Below are 16,452 nucleotides of genomic sequence, written 5' to 3'. Positions count from 1 at the left end.
GCAGCCAGAGCCACGGCGGCCCCCGCTGCGGCCCACCCTACCGCGACCGCGCCGTGCTGCCGGCACCCAGCGGCGCCCCGGGGGTGCTGGTCCTGCGGCACCTGCGGGACGAGGACGCCGGCACCTACACCTGCCTGCTGCTGGGCGAGGCCGACTGCGCCTGCGGGGAGGTGACGCTGCTCCTTGGCCGTGAGTGGTGGCGGGAGCCCCTCGCCCTGGCGTCGGGGCTGCGGGGGTGGTGGGAGCCCCTCACCCTGGCGTCGGGGCTGCGGGTCCTATGGGCATGGTAGGGGGTGGGAGCCCCTCGCCCTGGCGTCGGGGCTGCGGGGGTGGTGGGAGCCCCTCGCCCTGGCGTGGGGGCTGCGGGTGCTGTGGGGATGGTAGGGGGTGGGAGCCCCTCGCCCTGGCGTCAGGGCTGCGGGTCCTATGGGCATGGTAGGGGGTGGGAGCCCCTCACCCTGGCGTCGGGGCTGCGGGGTGGTGGGAGCCCCTCGCCGTGGCATGGGGGCTGCGGGTGCTGTGGGGATGGTAGGGGGTGGGAGCCCCTCGCCCTGGCATCGGGGCTGCGGAGGTGGTGGGAGCCCCTCACCCTGGCATCAGGGCTGCAGGTCCTATGGGCATGGTAGGGAGTGGGAGCCCCTCGCCCTGGTGTCGGGGCTGCGGGGACGCGGGCAGCCCCTGAGGTGGCTCCCCCCGCCCCCCCTCTCCGCAGGTGCCCCCTTCAGCCCCGGCCGCTCCGCCGCCCCCCCCCGCAGCAGCCTCGGCTTTGGCCTCGGCCTCCTCCTCCTCCTGCTGCTGCTGCTGCTGGTGCCGGCCCGCAGCCCGTGACCGGGGAGCGCGTGTGCGAGTGCGCGTGTGTGCGAGTGCGCATGTGTGCGTGTGAGGGTACCCGTGCGTGCAGGGGCACACGCGTGTCAGCGTCCCCGTGAGCCCGCGTGTACGCGTGTGTGCGTGAGCGCGCGCGTTTTGCGCCCCTGCACGCGTGTGCGAGTGCGAGGCCGTGTGTGCGCACGCGTGCAAGGGCGCGGGGGCGCGCGGGCAGCGTGCGCGTCAGGGGCGTGCGTGTCAGGGGCGAGGGCATGGGGGGACGCGTGTGGGGGTGTGCACACGCGCGTGCACGAGCGCGCCTGGCCCCGTGTGACAGCGTGTGCACAGGGCTTGTGCGTGTCCCCCTGCCAGGGCACACGCGTGTGCAGCACGTCCCCCCCGCGCGTGCCACCCGGACGGTGACACCGGGGGACGGCCCCGCCCGGCGGCTCCTTGGCCACCCCCGGGACTGACCCCCACCCTGGGGGCTCCCACCCCCCGGGCTCACCCCCGTGTCCCCAGTGTCCCTTTCCTCTGTGTCCCCATGTCCCCCGTGTCCCTGTCCCCTTTCCTGGTGTCCCTGTCCCCCCCATCCCCCCGAGCCCAGTGTCCCCCATGTCCCTCCCTGTCCCTGCTGTCCCCAGTGTCCCCCATGTCCCCATCCCCCCTGTCCCCCATGTCCCCATCCCCAGTGTCCCTGTCCCTGCTGTCTCCAGTGTCCCCAGTGTCCCCCATGTCCCCATCCCCAGTGTCCGTCCCTGCTGTCCCCAGTGTCCCCCATGTCCCCGGAGTCCTGTCCCCAGCCGGGTGGCCGCGGGGTCCCCAGCCCCGCCCGGGACTGATCCTGCCCGTGGTGATGGCACTTGCTGTCCCCAGGGTGCTGGCGCCCCGACAGGGGACCGAGGGTGGGACCCTGGGCTGTGTCCCCTGCCCCCCGGCAGTGTCACCGCGGGGGGACAAGCTTTCGCTGCGTCAGCACCCGGGTGGCAGCAGCACCCAGAGCCTTCCCCGCATTGTGTCCCCGACAATGGCAGTGCCACGTGCGCCTGTGGCCCTGACCCCCCCGGGCCCCTGTCCCCATCCCGGAGGGACAGAGGGACAGAGGGACAGGCGGCCACGGGGCACCCGGCTGGCGGGTGCTGAAGGCGGGTGAGTGGCCGGGGGTGGGCGCCCGGGGGGGTCTGTCCCCAGTGTCCCCACCCGCCTCCCAGAGGTGTCACCCCTGAGCCCCCCCACTGTCCCCTGGAGATGCCCCTGGTGTCCCCCAAGGTGCCACCCCCCGGGTGCCCCAGTGTCCCCAGCGGTGCCACCCCCATCACTCCAGAGACCCCCACGATGCCGCCCTGAGTACCCCCAGTGTCCCCAGAGGTGCCACCCCTGGGTACCCCCATGTCCCCCGCAGTGTCCCCATGGGTGTCCCCTGCGTCCCCTGGAGATGCCACCTCCAGGTACACCCCTACCCCTGGAGATGTCCCCAAGGTTGTCCCCAACATCCCCTGGAGATGCCACCCACGGGTACCCCCTGCGTTCCCTGGAGATGCCACCCCTGGGTACCCCCATGTCCCCTGGAGATGTCCCCATGGTTGTCCCCAGCGTCCCCTAGAGGTGACACCCCTGGTAGCCCCTACCCCTGGACATGTCCCCAAGGTTGTCCCCAACATCCCCTGGAGATGCCACCCCCGGGTACCCCCTGCGTTCCCTGGGTGCCCCCACCTCTGGGGACCCCCATGTCCCCCGGAGATGTCCCCATGGTTGTCCCCAGTGTCCCCTGGAGATGACACCCCTGGTAGCCCCTACCCCTGGAGATGTCCCCAAGGTTGTCCCCTGTGTCCCCTGGAGATGCCACCCCCCTGGAACCCCCAGCATCCCCTGGAGATGCCACCCCCGGGTACACCCATGTCCCCTGGAGATGTCCCCATGGTTGTCCCCAACATCCTCTGGAGATGCCACCCCCTGGGTGCCCCTGTACCCCTGGAGATGTCCCCATGGTTGTCCCCTGGTGCTGTCACCCCCTGGGTGCCCCCCTACCCCTGGAGATGTCCTCATGGCTGTCCCCAGTGTCCCCTGGAGATGCCACCCGCCTGGGTACTCACCTACCCCTGGAGATGTCCCCGCAGTTGTCCCCTGTGTCCCCTGGAGATGCCACCCCCGGGTACCCCCTGCGTTCCCTGGGTGCCCCCACCCCTGGGTACCCCCATGTCCCCCGGAGATGTCCCCATGGTTGTCCCCAGTGTCCCCTGGAGATGACACCCCTGGTAGCCCCTACCCCTGGAGATGTCCCCAAGGTTGTCCCCCGGTGCTGTCACCCCCTGGGACCCCCCCTACCCCTGGAGATGTCCCCACGGTTGTCCCCCGGTGCTGTCACCCCCGGGTGCCCCCCGGGAGTGGCAGCAGCCCCCACAGCCCCTCCCCGGCGCAGGGGGATGCCGGCGGGCGGGGGGCTGCTGTGCGGGGCCAGCGGCCTGGGCCTGCTCCTGGCCGCCACCGCCACCCGCTTCTGGCTGCAGCGCCGGGCGCCCGGTGGCACCGCCAGCCTCGGGCTGTGGCACGTCTGCCTCGGGGGACACTGCCACCCCCAGCCCGGCACCCCGGGTAGGCACCGGAGAGACGAGCTGTGCCCGGCCTCTGCGGTGGGGATGGGGGGGACACTGCTGCGCTGAGCTGTGCCTGGACTCTGCAGGGTGGGGATGGGGGACACTGCTGCACTGAGCTGTGCCTGGACTCTGCGGGGTGGGGACGGGGGACACTGCTGCGCTGAGCTGTGCCCGGCCTCTGCAGGGTGGGGATGGGGGGGACACTGCTGCGCTGAGCTGTGCCTGGACTCTGCGGGGTGGGGACAGGGGACACTGCTGCGCTGAGCTGTGCCTGGACTCTGCGGGGTGGGGACGGGGGACACTGCTGTGCTGAGCTGTGCCCGGCCTCTGCAGGGTGGGGATGGGGGACACTGCTGCGCTGAGCTGTGCCTGGACTCTGCGGGGTGGGGACGGGGGACACTGCTGTGCTGAGCTGTGCCTGGACTCTGCGGGGTGGGGACGGGGGACACTGCTGTGCTGAGCTGTGCCTGGACTCTGCAGGGGGGGATGGGGGACACTGCTGCACTGAGCTGTGCCTGGACTCTGCGGGGTGGGGACGGGGGACACTGCTGTGCTGAGCTGTGCCTGGACTCTGCAGGGGGGGATGGGGGACACTGCTGTGCTGAGCTGTGCCTGGACTCTGCAGGGTGGGGACAGGGGGGACACTGCTGCTCTGAGCTGTGCCCGGTCTCTGCGGGCAGGGCGTGGGGGCACTGTCCTGGGCATGTACCTGCTCGGGGTCCCGTGTCCCCCAGGTGTCCCCAACGCCTCTGTGTGTCCCCCCCCAGCCTTATGGGAGGCCACGCGGGTGCTGATGCTGCTCTCCGTGGTCACCGCTGCTGCCGGCCTCGCCGTGGGGCTTTCCGTCGTGGCCAGTGCTGGCCGGCGGGCACGTGCCCGTGTGGCCGGTGTCACCCTGCTCCTGGCTGGTACATGGGGACGGCGGGGGAGGCGGGCTGGGGCACGTGGGCCTCGGGGACTGTCCCCAGGGAGTCACTGCTGAACTGAGCTGTGCCCGGTCTCTGCCGGCCTGGCTGGGGGCTGGCAGGCTGGGCCGGCCCGTGCCGCTGACCCGTCCCCTCTGCCGCAGGTCTGCTGGCGCTGCTGGGGCTGGCGGTGTACACGGCCGGCACGCTGAGCCTCCTGGGGCCGGCCCGCACCGCCTGGCGCTTCTCCTGGTCCTACATCCTGGGCTGGGTTGCCGTCGTCCTCACCGGCTCGGCAGGTAGCGGCGCCCGTGGGGCCTGGTCACTGCTGCGCCGAGCTGTGCCCGGTCTCTGCAGGGCTGAGCTGGGCCTGGTCACTGCTGTGCCGAGCTGTGCCCGGTCTCTGCAGGGCTGAGCTGGGCCTGGTCACTGCTGTGCCGAGCTGTGCCCGGTCTCTGCAGGGCTGAGCTCGGCCTGGCCAAGGGCCGAGGGCACCCATGGGTGGGGCGTAGCAGCGAGGGCTCCCATGCTCACACCAAGCCATCCCGCACCCCACGGCCTCCTCTCTACCTCCCCAGGGCTTTTCCACCTCTGTGCCGCCTCCAAGGACCCGTCTCCGGAGAGCTCTGAAGTGGCGGGTGCCTGAGGGGCCCTGGGTGCCTCGGGGGGCCCCCGCTCCTGCCTTCGCCCCCACCCTCCTCCCCACAGGAATTGGGTGGGGGCAGCCCGGGGTGTGGGTCACTGCTGTGCTGAGTTGTGCCCGGTCTCTGCAGGGCCAAGCTCCCCCTCTTCTCCTACCCCCTCACCCCCACCGCTCTTTTGCCCCCCCTTCCCCCCCCGACTCTTGCTGTGCCAATAAACTGCCATGCCCCCCCCCCGCGGGCTGCACAATGGTGTCCGGTAGGATTTGGGGACCCCAAATTTTGGGGAGGGTGTTGGTGCCAGCCCACAGCCCCCCCCCCTTCCTCTGCCCCAGGGTTTGGGCAAAACCAGGGACGTTTGTGGGGTCTCACCCTGGGGGGAGTATGGGGGAGCCTGAGGGGGCGAACTGGGAGGCACTGGGAGGGACTTGGGGGTTAATGGGAGACCGTGGGGGAGAGGGAATGGACTGGGAGGGACATGAGGGGCACTGGGAGGGGCACGGGGTTATGGGGGGGGGTCACCGGGAGCCGCCGTCTGACGCGGCGACGGAGCGCCCGGGTGGGGCCCACCCCGCCCCGTCGGTGACTGTCGCCCCTTTAAGGCCGCGCCCTCGGCCCCGCCCCTGCCCCGACCTGCCAGACCGGTCCGCCCCGCCCTGCCCCGCCCTGCCGACCCCACCCACACAGGCCCCGCCCCCGCCGGTCCCGGCTCCGCCCCCCCCCCCGTCCCGTCCCGGCTCGGAGCGGCGAAGCACCGGCCCCTCCGCCGCGCTCGGCCCGGAGCCGCCCGGCTCAGCCCGGCAAGGCTCGGCCCCGTTCGTCCCGGTGCAGCCCGGTTCGGCTCGGCTCCGCCCGGTGCAGCCCGGTTCGGCTCGGCTCCGCCCGGTTCGGCTCGGTTCCGCCCGGTGCAGCCCGGTTCGGCCCGGATGGTGCTGGCCGGGGGCCGAGCAGCGCCGTGAGCCCGCAGGTGTCCGCATGGCCCCCCGCGGGATGCGGCCCGGGACGCCCTCGATCCTCCTCCTCCTCCTCCTCCTCCTCCTCCTCGCCGCCACCGGTAAGGCACGACCGGCACCGGGAGGGGGACCCTGGGGCGGGGAACCGGGACCGGCAGCGCCGGCTGCTCCGGGCTGGGAGACGGGACCGGGGGTAGGGACCGGGGGTGGGGACCGGGGCGGGGGCCCGGGGGGGGGCCGGGCCCGGGGGCAGCGGCTCCGGCGGCCCCCGGGGTGGGAAACCGGGAGCGGGGGGCGCGGCGGGTCCCCGGGGGCTGCGGGCCCGGGGGGGTGGGCCCGGGTGCACCGGCAGCCCCGGGGCGGGGGGACCGGGGAGGGAGCGAGCCCCGGGGCGGGGGGGGGGGGGGGGGCGGGAGCCCGGGCAGGTCCCGCGGGGAGTGGGGTGCACACGCGTGTGCAGGCGGCGGGGGGAGCGTGTGTGTGTGCGTGTGCAGGCGGTGGGGTGCGCACACGCGTGTGTGTGTACGTGTGTGCGCTCGCGTGTGCACCTGTGGCTCCGCGCACCTGTGGCCGCGTGTGCGTGTCCGTGTCCGTGTGTCTGTGTCCGTGTGCGTGTCCGTGTGCCCAGGCAGGCAGGGTCGCGCTGGGCGTCTGTGCACCGTGCCGGGGATTGTGCCGTGGGCGCCGCACACGCGTGTGCGCGCACCCCCTGTGCGTGTCCGTGTGCGCGCACAAGCGCGTCCGCGTGTGTCACCACCCCCCCCACCCCCCCCCCCCAGACGAACCCCTCTGGAACACGGGGGGACACGCACCGTGGGAACGGGGCGCACCCCTCGGGGGACACCCGGTGCGGGGGGGGACACGGTGCGGGGGGCACGGGGCCGCCCGGGGGGTCCCCGCCCCCTCCCCATTGTCTGCCCCGCGCTTGGGTCCCCCCCACGCCCCCCGCGCTGTGCCACGCTGGGTGCTGCACCCAAGGGTGCCGCAGAGCGGGGGGGGGGGGGTTTCCAGTGCCCTGCCCCTCCCCCCCGCCGTGCCTCAGTTTCCCCACTGGCGGAGGGCCCGTGGGAACGGGCTGGGCGCCGCGGGGGGTGACAGGGAGGTGCTGACTCCCCCCCCCCCCCCCCCCCATGACTCACAGCTCGGGGAGGGGGGGTCGGGGGCTTCATACCGCGAGTGGGGGGTGGCCCAGCCATGGCCCCCCACTAGCTGTGGGCACGGAGCCGCACCGAGCCCATCACCGGGCGTCAGGCCTTCCCCCCCCCCCCCCGTCAGGCTGCCACACCACCCATGAGTGGGGGGATGCGTGTGTGCACACGCGTGTGCGCAGCGTGCATGGGGCGAGCACGCGTGTGTGGGCGCTTTGGAGAGGGGTCCACGTACGTGTGTGTCCGTCGGGGTTGCACACGCGTGTGTGTGTCCCGGGGCACGAGCGCACACGCGTGTGCGGGCACACGGCCCCCGCGCACACCCCAGGGGCGACGCTGCCCTGTGCACGCGCGTTGGTGCCAAGGTGAGGCCGCGCCTGCACACGCGTGTGCACCCCCCGGGGCTCACCCCCCCCCCGCCCCCCCGGGACCCCCATCTCCCCGGTCCCGCATCCCGCGGGCGCGAGCCCGGCCGGGGCGTGGGGGCTGCGGGATCCGGTCGAGCCGGTTCCCGGCTCCGTTCCCACGCGCTTGGCCCCGCTGGGTGGGGACGCCCCGCGGCGGGGGCCGCCCGCCAGCCCCGACGGCACCCGGCACCCGGCACCCACCCCGGCAGCGGCAGCGGCACCCCGGCCCCGCCGGGACCCCTCGGGGATCCCACCGCTGCGCGAGGGGAAACTGAGGCGGGGTGGGGGCCGCGCAGCCGTGACTCACGGCCCGGGCAGCGCCGCAATTATTTAATTAATCCGGCGACTAATCGGGGGGTAATTAGGCCGGGCACGGCGAGCGGGGGGCTCGGCGGGGAGGCCCCGGGGGCCGGCGGGGGCGGGAGCCCTCCGCAAGCCACGGCAGAGCCCGGCATGCGTGCCGGCCGGTTGGGCTGGCCACGCCGGCCCGGCCGCTTCCCCCGGCGTCGCCGAGCGGCTGGGCGGGCCCCGCGCCCCGCCCCGACACCCGCCGGCCTCGCACGCGTGCGTGCGGCTGGGGATACGGGAGCGCGCGTGCGTGCGCGCGGGGGAATACAGGAGCGTGTAGGAGCGAGCGCCAGTGTGCAAGCGGGCCTGAGTGCGTGCAGGTGTGCGTGAGCGTGCCCGAGCACAGGTGAGCGTGGGTGCGTATGTGTGAGGAGGGTGCCCAAGTGTGCGTAAGCGTGCGTGAGCACGCACAGGTGTGTGTGAATGTCTGCAAGCGTGCCCAAGCATGCCTGAGTGTGCCTGCACATGCGTGAGTGTGCCCGAGTGTGGCTATGCCGGCGTAAGGATGCCCAAACATACGTAAGCATGTACAAGCGTGCAGAAGCACGCCCGAGCGTGCAGGAGTGTGCATGACTGTGTCCAAGGATGTGCAAGCGTGCCCAAGCATGATAAGCATGCATGAGCACACCCAAGCATGCACGAGCACCTCCAAGCATGCATGAGTGTGCACGAGAGTGTGTGAGCATGTCCAAGCACGCATGAGTGTGTCCAGGGGTGCACAAGCATGCATAGGCACGTACAAGCATGCCTAAACACGCATGAGCATGTGTAAGTGTGCCCAAGCGTGCCTGAGTGCGTGCAAGCATGAGCACGTCCAAGTGTGCACAACTGTGCCCAACCATGCTGGAGCACGTCCAAACGTGCACAAGCATGCATGAATGTGCTGAAGCGTGTGTGCACATGTGTGAGCACACCCAAGCACGCATGAGCATGTGGAAGCTTGCCTGAGTGCTCACGAGCATGTGTAAGCGTGCCCAAGTGTGTGTGAGCGCACCCAGGTGTGCATGAGCATGAGAGCGCACCCATGAGCGTGTCCAAGCACACCCGAGTGTGCAGGAGTGTGCGAGCACACCTAAGCCTGTATGAGTGTGCACAAGTGTGCCTGAGCACATATGAATCCGTTCAAGCATGCCTGAGTGTGCAGCTGTGCCCAAGCATGCCTGAGCGTGCGTGAGTGCACCAAGGAATGCACAAGTGTGTCCAGCCATGCCCAAGTGTGCACAAGTGTGTGCAAATGCACCCAAGTGATTGTGGGCGCACCCAAGGACGCACGAGTGTTTGTAAGAACAAGTATGTATGAGCGTGCACAAGCGCGCCTGAGTGTGTGTGAGTGTGCCCAAGTGTTCCTGCGTGTTTGTGAGTGCACCTAAGCATGCATGAGTGTGTGCAAGCACAAGCGTGCCTGAGCGTATGTGAGCGTACCTGAAGAAATGCATGGACGTGTGCAAGCGCAAGCGTGCCCAGGTGTGCTGGAGCGTGCACAAGCATGCCTGTATGTATGTGAGTGCACCCAAGCACTCACAGGAGTGTGCAAGCACAAGTGTGCACAAGCATGCTGGAGTGCGTGCAAGCGTGCCCAAGTGTGCCTGGATGTACGTGAATACACCCAAGCATGCACAAGTGTGCACGAGCATGCCCAAATGCTCCCAAGTGTATGTGAGTGTGCCTGAAGAAGCGCATGGGTGTGTGCAAGCACAAGTGTGCCAGAGTGTGCGCAAGCATGCCTGCACGTGTGTGAGCGTACCCAAGCACGCGTGGGTGTGTGCAAGCACAAGTGTGCCAGAGTGTGCGCAAGCGTGCCTGCACGTGTGTGAGCGTACCCAAGCACGCATGGGTGTGTGCAAGCGCAAGTGTGCCGGAGCGTGCGCAAGCGTGCCCGCACGTGTGTGAGTGTCTCCGAGCACGCAGGGGTGTGTGCAAGCACGAGTGTGCCCAGCATGTGTGAGCGCGCCCAAAGAAGCGCACGGACGTGTGCAAGCACGAGCGTGCCCAAGTGTGCCGGAGCGTGCGCAAGCGTGCCCAAGCGTTCTTGCAGGTACGCGAACGCGTGTAAGCACGAGCGTGCCCGCGCGTGCCGGAAGGCCCGCGCGAGCACGCGGCGGCACAAGCGCGCCGAGCGAGCGCGCCGGTGCCAGCCTGGGTGCCCGCAGGCTGCCGCTCGGGGGTGGTGGAGGTGGAGCGCAGCGTGACGGCGGTGCTGGGCCAGGACGTGGTGCTGCCGTGCCGGTACCGGGCGCAGGAGCAGGAGCAGGTGGTGCAGGTGACCTGGCTGAAGCGGGGCCCGGCCGGGCGCAGCGCCGAGGTGGCCGTGCTCAACCAGCAGCACGGGGAGCACGTGCAGGAGCCCTACGCCGGGCGGGTGCTGCGGCGGGCGGGCGGGGCGCTGGAGGACGGTGCCATCATCCTGAGGAACGCGGTGCAGGGGGACGAGGGCGACTACGAGTGTCACCTCATCACCTTCCCCCTGGGCAACTTCGAGGGGCGTCTCACCCTCAAGGTGCTGGGTGAGTGCCCGGGCGGGGGGCAACGGGCAAGCGGTGATGGGCAAGTGGTGATGGGCGTGGGGCGGTGGGCGACGGGCACGGGGCGGTGGGCAAGTGGTGATGGGCGTGGGGCGGTGGGCAAGTGGTGATGGGCACGGGGCGGTGGGCAACGGGCACAGGGCAATGGGCAAGTGGTGATGGGCATGGGACGGTGGGCAAGTGGTGATGGGCATGGGGCGGTGGGCAACGGGCACAGGGCAATGGGCAAGTGGTGATGGGCATGGGACGGTGGGCAAGTGGTGATGGGCACGGGGCGGTGGGCAACAGGCACGGGGCATCGGGCAAGCGGTGATGGGCAACGGGCACGGGGCAACAGGCAAGTGGTGATGGGCGCAGGGCGGTGGGCAACGGGCACGGGGCAATGGGCAAGTGGTGATGGGCATGGGACGGTGGGCAAGTGGTGATGGGCATGGGGCAGTGGGCAACGGGCACAGGGCAATGGGCAAGCGGTGATGGGCGTGGGGCGGGGGGGCAACAGGCACGGGGCATCGGGCAAGCAGTGATGGGTGCGGGGTGGTGGACGATGGGCACGGGGCGTGGGGCAACGGGCACGGGGTAACCGGTACTGGGCGCCCAGTAAGTCGCGCTGGGGACGGGGTTGGGACAGGCGGGTCTGGGGTCACCGGTGCGGCAGAGCCTGGCGGCGGGGGCAGCACCCGCGGGTGCCAGCGCCGGTGCGGGTCTGACGCCGGTGCCGCCCGCAGTGCCGCCGCTGCCCATCCTGAACCCGGGGCCGCCGCTGGAGGAGGGGCAGGGCCAGACGCTGGCGGCCTCGTGCACGGCGGAGGGCAGCCCGGTGCCCTCGGTGCGCTGGGAGACGGAGGTGCGGGGCACCAACGCCACCCGCCACTCGGCACACGCCCGCTCCGCCTCCGTCACCAGCGAGTTCTTCCTGGTGCCCGGGCGCAGCATGAACGGCAAGACCCTGACCTGCGTGGTGGCCCACCCCGGCCTGCGCCACGAGAAGAGGATCACCCACCTCCTCAGCGTTGCCTGTGCGGCACTGGGGCACGGGGGGACGCTGGGGACGTGGGGGGCGTTGAGGGGCGTGGGGGCGTGGAAGGCGTTGAGGGACACGGAGGACGCGGGGAGGATTGGAGGACTTGGGGAGCGTTGGGGACGTGGAGAGGATGGGGGACGTTGAGGGACGTGGAGACCGTGGGGGTCGCTGGGGGCACTGGGGACGTGGGGGGCATTGAGGGACGTGGAAGGCACAGAGGACGTGGGGAGCTTGGGGGGCAGTGAGGGACGTGGAGGATGTTGGGGACATGGGAGGCGTTGGGGACGTGGAGAGCATTGAGGGACGTGGGGGGCATTGGGGAGGTGGAGGGTGTTGGGGACAGGAAGCACATGGGGACATGGAGGGCATTGGGGGACGTTGGCGTGGAGGACTTTGGGGACATGGAGGATGGGGCGTTGGAACGGAGGGGACATGAAGGACGCTGGGGACGTGGGGGAGAGGAAAGGCACGGGGGGGCACAGCAGGACCGTGGGGACACGGGGACCGTCCCTGCTCATCCCCTCACTGTCCCCTTGTCCCCAGACCTGTCGGACGCCTCGGTGCTGGGGCACACGGAGCAGTGGCAGGAGGGCATGGAGGGGGCGACGCTGACCTGCCTGGGGGACGGCAACCCGCCCCCCACCTACAACTGGACACGGTGAGGACACTGTCCCTGTTCCCTGCGCCCGGCCCTGCCGTCCCCCCCCCGTGCGTGTGTCGGTGGCCCTGCCACACGCCTGCGTGCCTCCCTGTCCCTGCCGTGGTGTCCCCTTGCCTGTGTCCATGTCCCTGCCGTGTCCCCTGTGCACATCTGTGTCCCTGCCAGGTGTCCGGAGCACGTTCGTGTCCCTGCTGTGTCCCCTGCCATATCCCCTGCCTCAGCTCTGTCCCCGGCCTGTGCCCACGTCCCTGCCTGTCCCCTGCCCATGCCACTGTCCCCTGCCGTGCCCCCCCGGCCTGTGCCCATGTCCCTGCTGTGTTCCCTGCCTGTGCTCATGTCCCTGCCATGTCCCTCTACCCGTGCCATGTCCCCTGTGCCGGTGTCCCTGCCATGTCCCCTGCCGTGTCCCTCCACCCATGCCACATCCCCTGTGCCGGTGTCCCTGCCGTGTCCCTCCACCTGTGCCACGTCCCTCCACCCATGCCATGTCTCCTGTGCCCCTGTCCCTGCCACGTCCCCTGCCCATGCCCCTGCCGTGTCCCCTGTGCCCTCGTCCCCGCCGTGTCCCCCCACCTGCGCCCCTGTCCTTGCCGTGTCCCCTGTGCCGGTCTCCCCGCCACGTCCCCTGCCCGTGCCCCTGTCCTTGCCGCGTCCCTCCACCCATGCCACGTCCCCTGTGCCCCCGTCCCCGCTGTGGCCCCTGCCCGTGCCCCCGCCGTGTCCCCCCCACCCGCGCCCCCGTCCCCGCCGTGCCCCTCCGCCGCCTCCCGCCCGCGCCCGTCCCGTCCCCGCCGTGTCCCTGCCCGGGCGTGCCCGTGCCGAGGGCCGCGGCGGCGGCGAGCGCGGCGGGCGGTTCCGTGCCCGGGCAAGCCCGGCCGGGGCCGGGGCAGGGCGTCAGCCGTGGGAACCGGCAGCCCCGGCTTTGATGGCGGCGCCGCCGCCGCCGCCCGCGCCCGCCCGGGGCCGAGCCGGGGCCGAGCCGGGGCTGAGCCGCCGCCGCCGCCGCCGCCGCAGGCTGAACGCGCCGCTGCCCGCCGGGGCGCGCGCCGAGGGGGCCACGCTCGCCTTCCAGCGGCCGCTCGCCGCCGCCGACGCCGGGGCCTACGTCTGCCGGGTCGCCAACCGCGTGGCCGCCAAGGAGGCGCGGGCCAACGTCAGCATCAAGGGCAGGGCGGCAGGTGGGCGTCGGGCCCCGCGTCCCCCCCCCCCGGGGTGCCGCGGCGGGCGGGGGTCCCGGGTGGGCGGTGGGGGCCGGGGCGGGGCAGCCACACCATGCCGCGCCGCGTGCGCCCGTCCGTCCGTCCGTCCCTCCCCGGGCTCTTCTCCGACTGCCACCCGCCCGTCCCTTCCCGCGCACCCGTCTGTCCGCCCGCGTGTCACCCCCCCGACTCTTCCTGCGTCCGTCCGTCCGCCCGCCCGTCCTTCCCCAGGTGCTCCTTTCTGTCTCTTCACCCGTCCGTCCGTCTGTCTGCCCGTTTGTCCGTCTGTCTGCCCGTCCGTCCATCTGTCTGTCCTCTTGTCTGCCCACCCACCCATCCATGTGCCATCCATCCAGCCCCACCACTTCACTCTACCCACCCACCCCTCCCTCCATTTCTTCATCCACCCACCCATCCGTCCATCCGTCCGTCCATCCATCCCCTTTCGCCTCGCGCTATCCGTTGTTCATCCGTCCCTGTGCCCAACCGCACGCTCATCCGTCCCTTCGTCCACCCGCCCATCCCCTCACCCGTCTGCTCACCCACCCGTCCCTCCAGCCATCCGTCCGTCTGCCTGCTCCTCTGTCTACGTGTCTGTCTGTCCATCCATCCTCCCACCGTCCATCCCCCTGCCGCCTCTCTCTGTCCGTCCATCTCCCCACCCATTGTTCACCTAACCACCCGTCCACCCATCCGTGGACTTGTCCATCCCCCCATCCGTCCATGGATGCACTCGTCTGTCCGCCCCCCCCCCTCGCCACCCCCCCCATCTTCTCGTCCCCCCCTCACCGCCCCTGCCCGCCCCACGGGTGTCCCCGCAGACGACGAGGTGCGCAAGGTGGACCTGGTCTCGGCCTCGGTGGTGGTGGTGGGCGTCATCGCCGCTGTCCTGCTCTGCGTCCTCGTCGTCGTCGTCGTCGTCATGACCCTCTACCACAAGCGCAAGACCAAGCGCATCTCCGAGAAGTAGTAAGAGACGAGGGGGCGGAGGGGGTGGGGGTGGCGGTGGGGGATGTGGGGGGCCCGTGCTGAGCGCGTCCCCCCGTGCCCCCAGCGAGGAGGAGCTGACGCTCACCCGGGAGAACTCCATCCGCCGCCTGCACTCCAGCCACAGCACCGACACGCGCACCCAGGTGGGGGGGCCTGGGTGGTGGGGTGCCCTGGGTGATGGGTGGTGGGGTGCCCAAGGGAGGGGGTCTTGGGGTATCCAGGGTGATAGGTATTGGGATGCCACGGGTCTTGGGGTGCCCAAGGTGATGGGTGTTGGGGTGCCCGGGGTGATGGGTATCGAGGTACCTGGGTGCTGGGTATGGGGGTGTCGGAGGAGGACTGGGGAGCAGGGTGCCCATGGGGCTGGGCAGTGGGGTGCCTGGGGGGCTGGATATCGGGGTGCCCAGGAGGAGCCAGGCCGTGGGGAGCAGAGGGCGCTGGGTGGGGGGATGCTCGGGGCGATGGCCGGGCCGTGGGGTGCCCGGGGGCTGGGCTGCGGGGTGCTGGGTCTCACGGGGCTGCCTCAGCTGGAGGAGACGCTGCAGCTGCGCACGGAGAGCCGGCAGGGCAGCCTGCGCGGGGACAGCCTGCGCGGGGACAGCCTGCGCGGCACCAGCATCTGCTCCGCCATGGTGAGAGCCGCGGCGGGGCGGGGGGCACGGGGGGACGCAGTGGGGCAGGGGGCCCGGCTCAGCCCCACGCCTGCACCCGGCCCAGGGCTGCGGCTGTCAGAGCGTGTCCTCTGCCTCTGGCACGCTCCTTCCGTGGGTGCGACCCCCCCCTTCCGTGGGTGCAACCCCCTCTCATGGGTGCACGCTCCCCTCGGGGTGTTCACACCCCTTCTGCGTGTGCAAACCCCCCCTTGCACACGTGCAACCCCCCTCGCACGCGTGCGCTCCCCCCTTCTGGGTGTGCAAAGCCCTCCCGCCTGCGCACGCCTTTGCACGCCCGCGCACCGAGCCCTCGTGCACCTTCTCGCACCCGCGTCCCTGGCCGTGCCCCGCGGCAGCGCCCCAGCCCCACGGGGGTCCCCGGGGGCGTTCGGTCGTTAGCGGCGACCCCGACCCGTCCCTCGTCCCCGCAGAGCGAAGAGCCCGAAGGTCGCAGCTACTCGACGCTCTCGACGGTGCGGGAGATCGAGACGCAGACGGAGGTTCCGGTGGCGCCGCTGCTGCCCGCCCCGGCGGGGAAGGAGCCGAAGGAGGAGGAGGAGGATGGCGGCAGCAGGGGGGATGACCCCATCAAGCAGGCCATGACGCACTTCGTGCAGGAGAACGGGATGCTGCAGGCCAAGCCCACCACCAACGGCATCTACATCAACGGCCGCGGGCACCTGGTGTGAGCCGGGCGGGGCTGGGGGGGACGCCCGAGGGACCCCCGTCCCCCCCTGCGGCTCCCCCGGCTCTGCCCACCCACCGGGCTGGCTCCGGTCCCCGAGTGCCACCCCGCTGCTGGCGTGGGGTTGTGGACACGCACCGTGCCCCAGGATGGGCTCTGGTCCCCGAGCGTCACCTTGCTGCTGGCACAAGGCTGGGGACGTTCGCTGCTGGCCGGCCAGAGGGGAGGTGACAGCAGCATCCAGGACCCACGGGTGCCAGAGCTGCCGGGCACCCACGGGTGTGGGGACACCCACCGACACGGGGACACCCCAAGGACAGGACAGGGGCAGGAGTCCCTGGCGGGGATCGGCCCCCCCCCCCCCCCCCCCCCCCCCCCCCAAAATATCCCTTCGGACTCTGGGTCAGCTCCTTCCCACGCGGCGCTGGGGACACGTGGCCGTCCCCACTCGGGATGCGGTTTGCCGGTGGCACTTGGGACGCTTGTGTCCCCTCCCTCCCCGTGGCCCCCGAAAGCCCCCAAACCCCCTGTCGTCGTCCCCCCTCCAAACTGCCGAGGGGACCCCCCCCAACCCCCCCCGGGGCCGGGTCCCCCCCGGGCACGGGGCTGGCGGCGGGGGTCCCCGGGGACAGCGCGCCCCGCGTGTACATACCTGTATAGGATGGGCCCCCCCCGCCGCGGCCCGGCCGCGCTTGTAAATAAACCCCCGCGCGGGACCCTGGGACCCTGTGTGAGCGCTTCTGGTCTCGGGGGCGGGGGGGGGGACACACAGACGGACGACAGACACACACGGGCACGGGGGGGGCTGGTGCTCCCGGGACGCCGCTCGTGCACGCGTGTGCGAGGACGGCCACACCGCCCCTGTGCAGGTGAGCTGCGTGCAAGCGCGCGCGTGCACGAGCACGCCAAAGCCCGCAC

General features: G+C 71.6%; 2 protein-coding genes across 5 annotated transcripts; both read left to right on the top strand.

The window, feature by feature from the left end:
- Nucleotides 1-1,398: 1,398 nt before the first annotated feature.
- On the top strand, nt 1,399-5,200 carry LOC142420772 (lens fiber membrane intrinsic protein-like). 4 transcript variants are annotated; one of them, XM_075525000.1, is made up of 5 exons: nt 1,399-2,249; nt 3,114-3,399; nt 4,136-4,309; nt 4,471-4,605; nt 4,885-5,197. In XM_075525000.1, exons 1-5 carry the CDS (start codon nt 2,217-2,219, stop codon nt 4,950-4,952), a joined length of 696 nt encoding a protein of 231 aa, XP_075381115.1. In that variant the 5' UTR covers nt 1,399-2,216; the 3' UTR covers nt 4,953-5,197. The 4 variants fall into 4 exon arrangements, with proteins under 4 accessions (XP_075381115.1, XP_075381116.1, XP_075381114.1 ...); XM_075525001.1 differs by lacking the exon at nt 4,471-4,605 and having other exon boundaries at nt 4,885-5,200; XM_075524999.1 differs by having other exon boundaries at nt 4,169-4,309; nt 4,471-5,199.
- Nucleotides 5,201-5,463: 263 nt separating this feature from the next.
- NECTIN4 (nectin cell adhesion molecule 4) lies at nt 5,464-15,887 on the top strand. Its single transcript, XM_075525021.1, has 9 exons — nt 5,464-6,001; nt 9,954-10,307; nt 11,051-11,341; nt 11,890-12,004; nt 13,022-13,185; nt 14,028-14,175; nt 14,261-14,339; nt 14,724-14,828; nt 15,281-15,887. Exons 1-9 carry the CDS (start codon nt 5,923-5,925, stop codon nt 15,536-15,538), a joined length of 1,593 nt encoding a protein of 530 aa, XP_075381136.1. The 5' UTR covers nt 5,464-5,922; the 3' UTR covers nt 15,539-15,887.
- Nucleotides 15,888-16,452: the final 565 nt, after the last annotated feature.

Source organism: Mycteria americana, chromosome 25, assembly GCF_035582795.1.
Source record: "Mycteria americana isolate JAX WOST 10 ecotype Jacksonville Zoo and Gardens chromosome 25, USCA_MyAme_1.0, whole genome shotgun sequence".
Classification (NCBI taxonomy): Eukaryota; Metazoa; Chordata; class Aves; order Ciconiiformes; family Ciconiidae; genus Mycteria; species Mycteria americana.
The sequence above is the reverse complement of the archived record's forward strand: the minus strand, read 5'-3'. Positions and strand labels throughout refer to the sequence as shown.

Coding starts and splice junctions, on each gene's coding strand:
- LOC142420772 (XM_075524998.1), top strand. CDS start 2,217: ATGGGTGTCCCCTGCGTCCCCTGGAGATGCCAC. Junction 2,250..3,113: donor GCGTCCCCTGGAGATGCCAC/CTCCAGGTACAC, acceptor CGGTGCTGTCAC/CCCCTGGGACCCCCCCTACC. Junction 4,310..4,470: donor TGTCACCCTGCTCCTGGCTG/GTACATGGGGAC, acceptor CCTCTGCCGCAG/GTCTGCTGGCGCTGCTGGGG.
- NECTIN4 (XM_075525021.1), top strand. CDS start 5,923: ATGGCCCCCCGCGGGATGCGGCCCGGGACGCCCTCGATCCTCCTCCTC. Junction 11,342..11,889: donor CCACCTCCTCAGCGTTGCCT/GTGCGGCACTGG, acceptor CCTTGTCCCCAG/ACCTGTCGGACGCCTCGGTG. Junction 14,176..14,260: donor AAGCGCATCTCCGAGAAGTA/GTAAGAGACGAG, acceptor CCGTGCCCCCAG/CGAGGAGGAGCTGACGCTCA.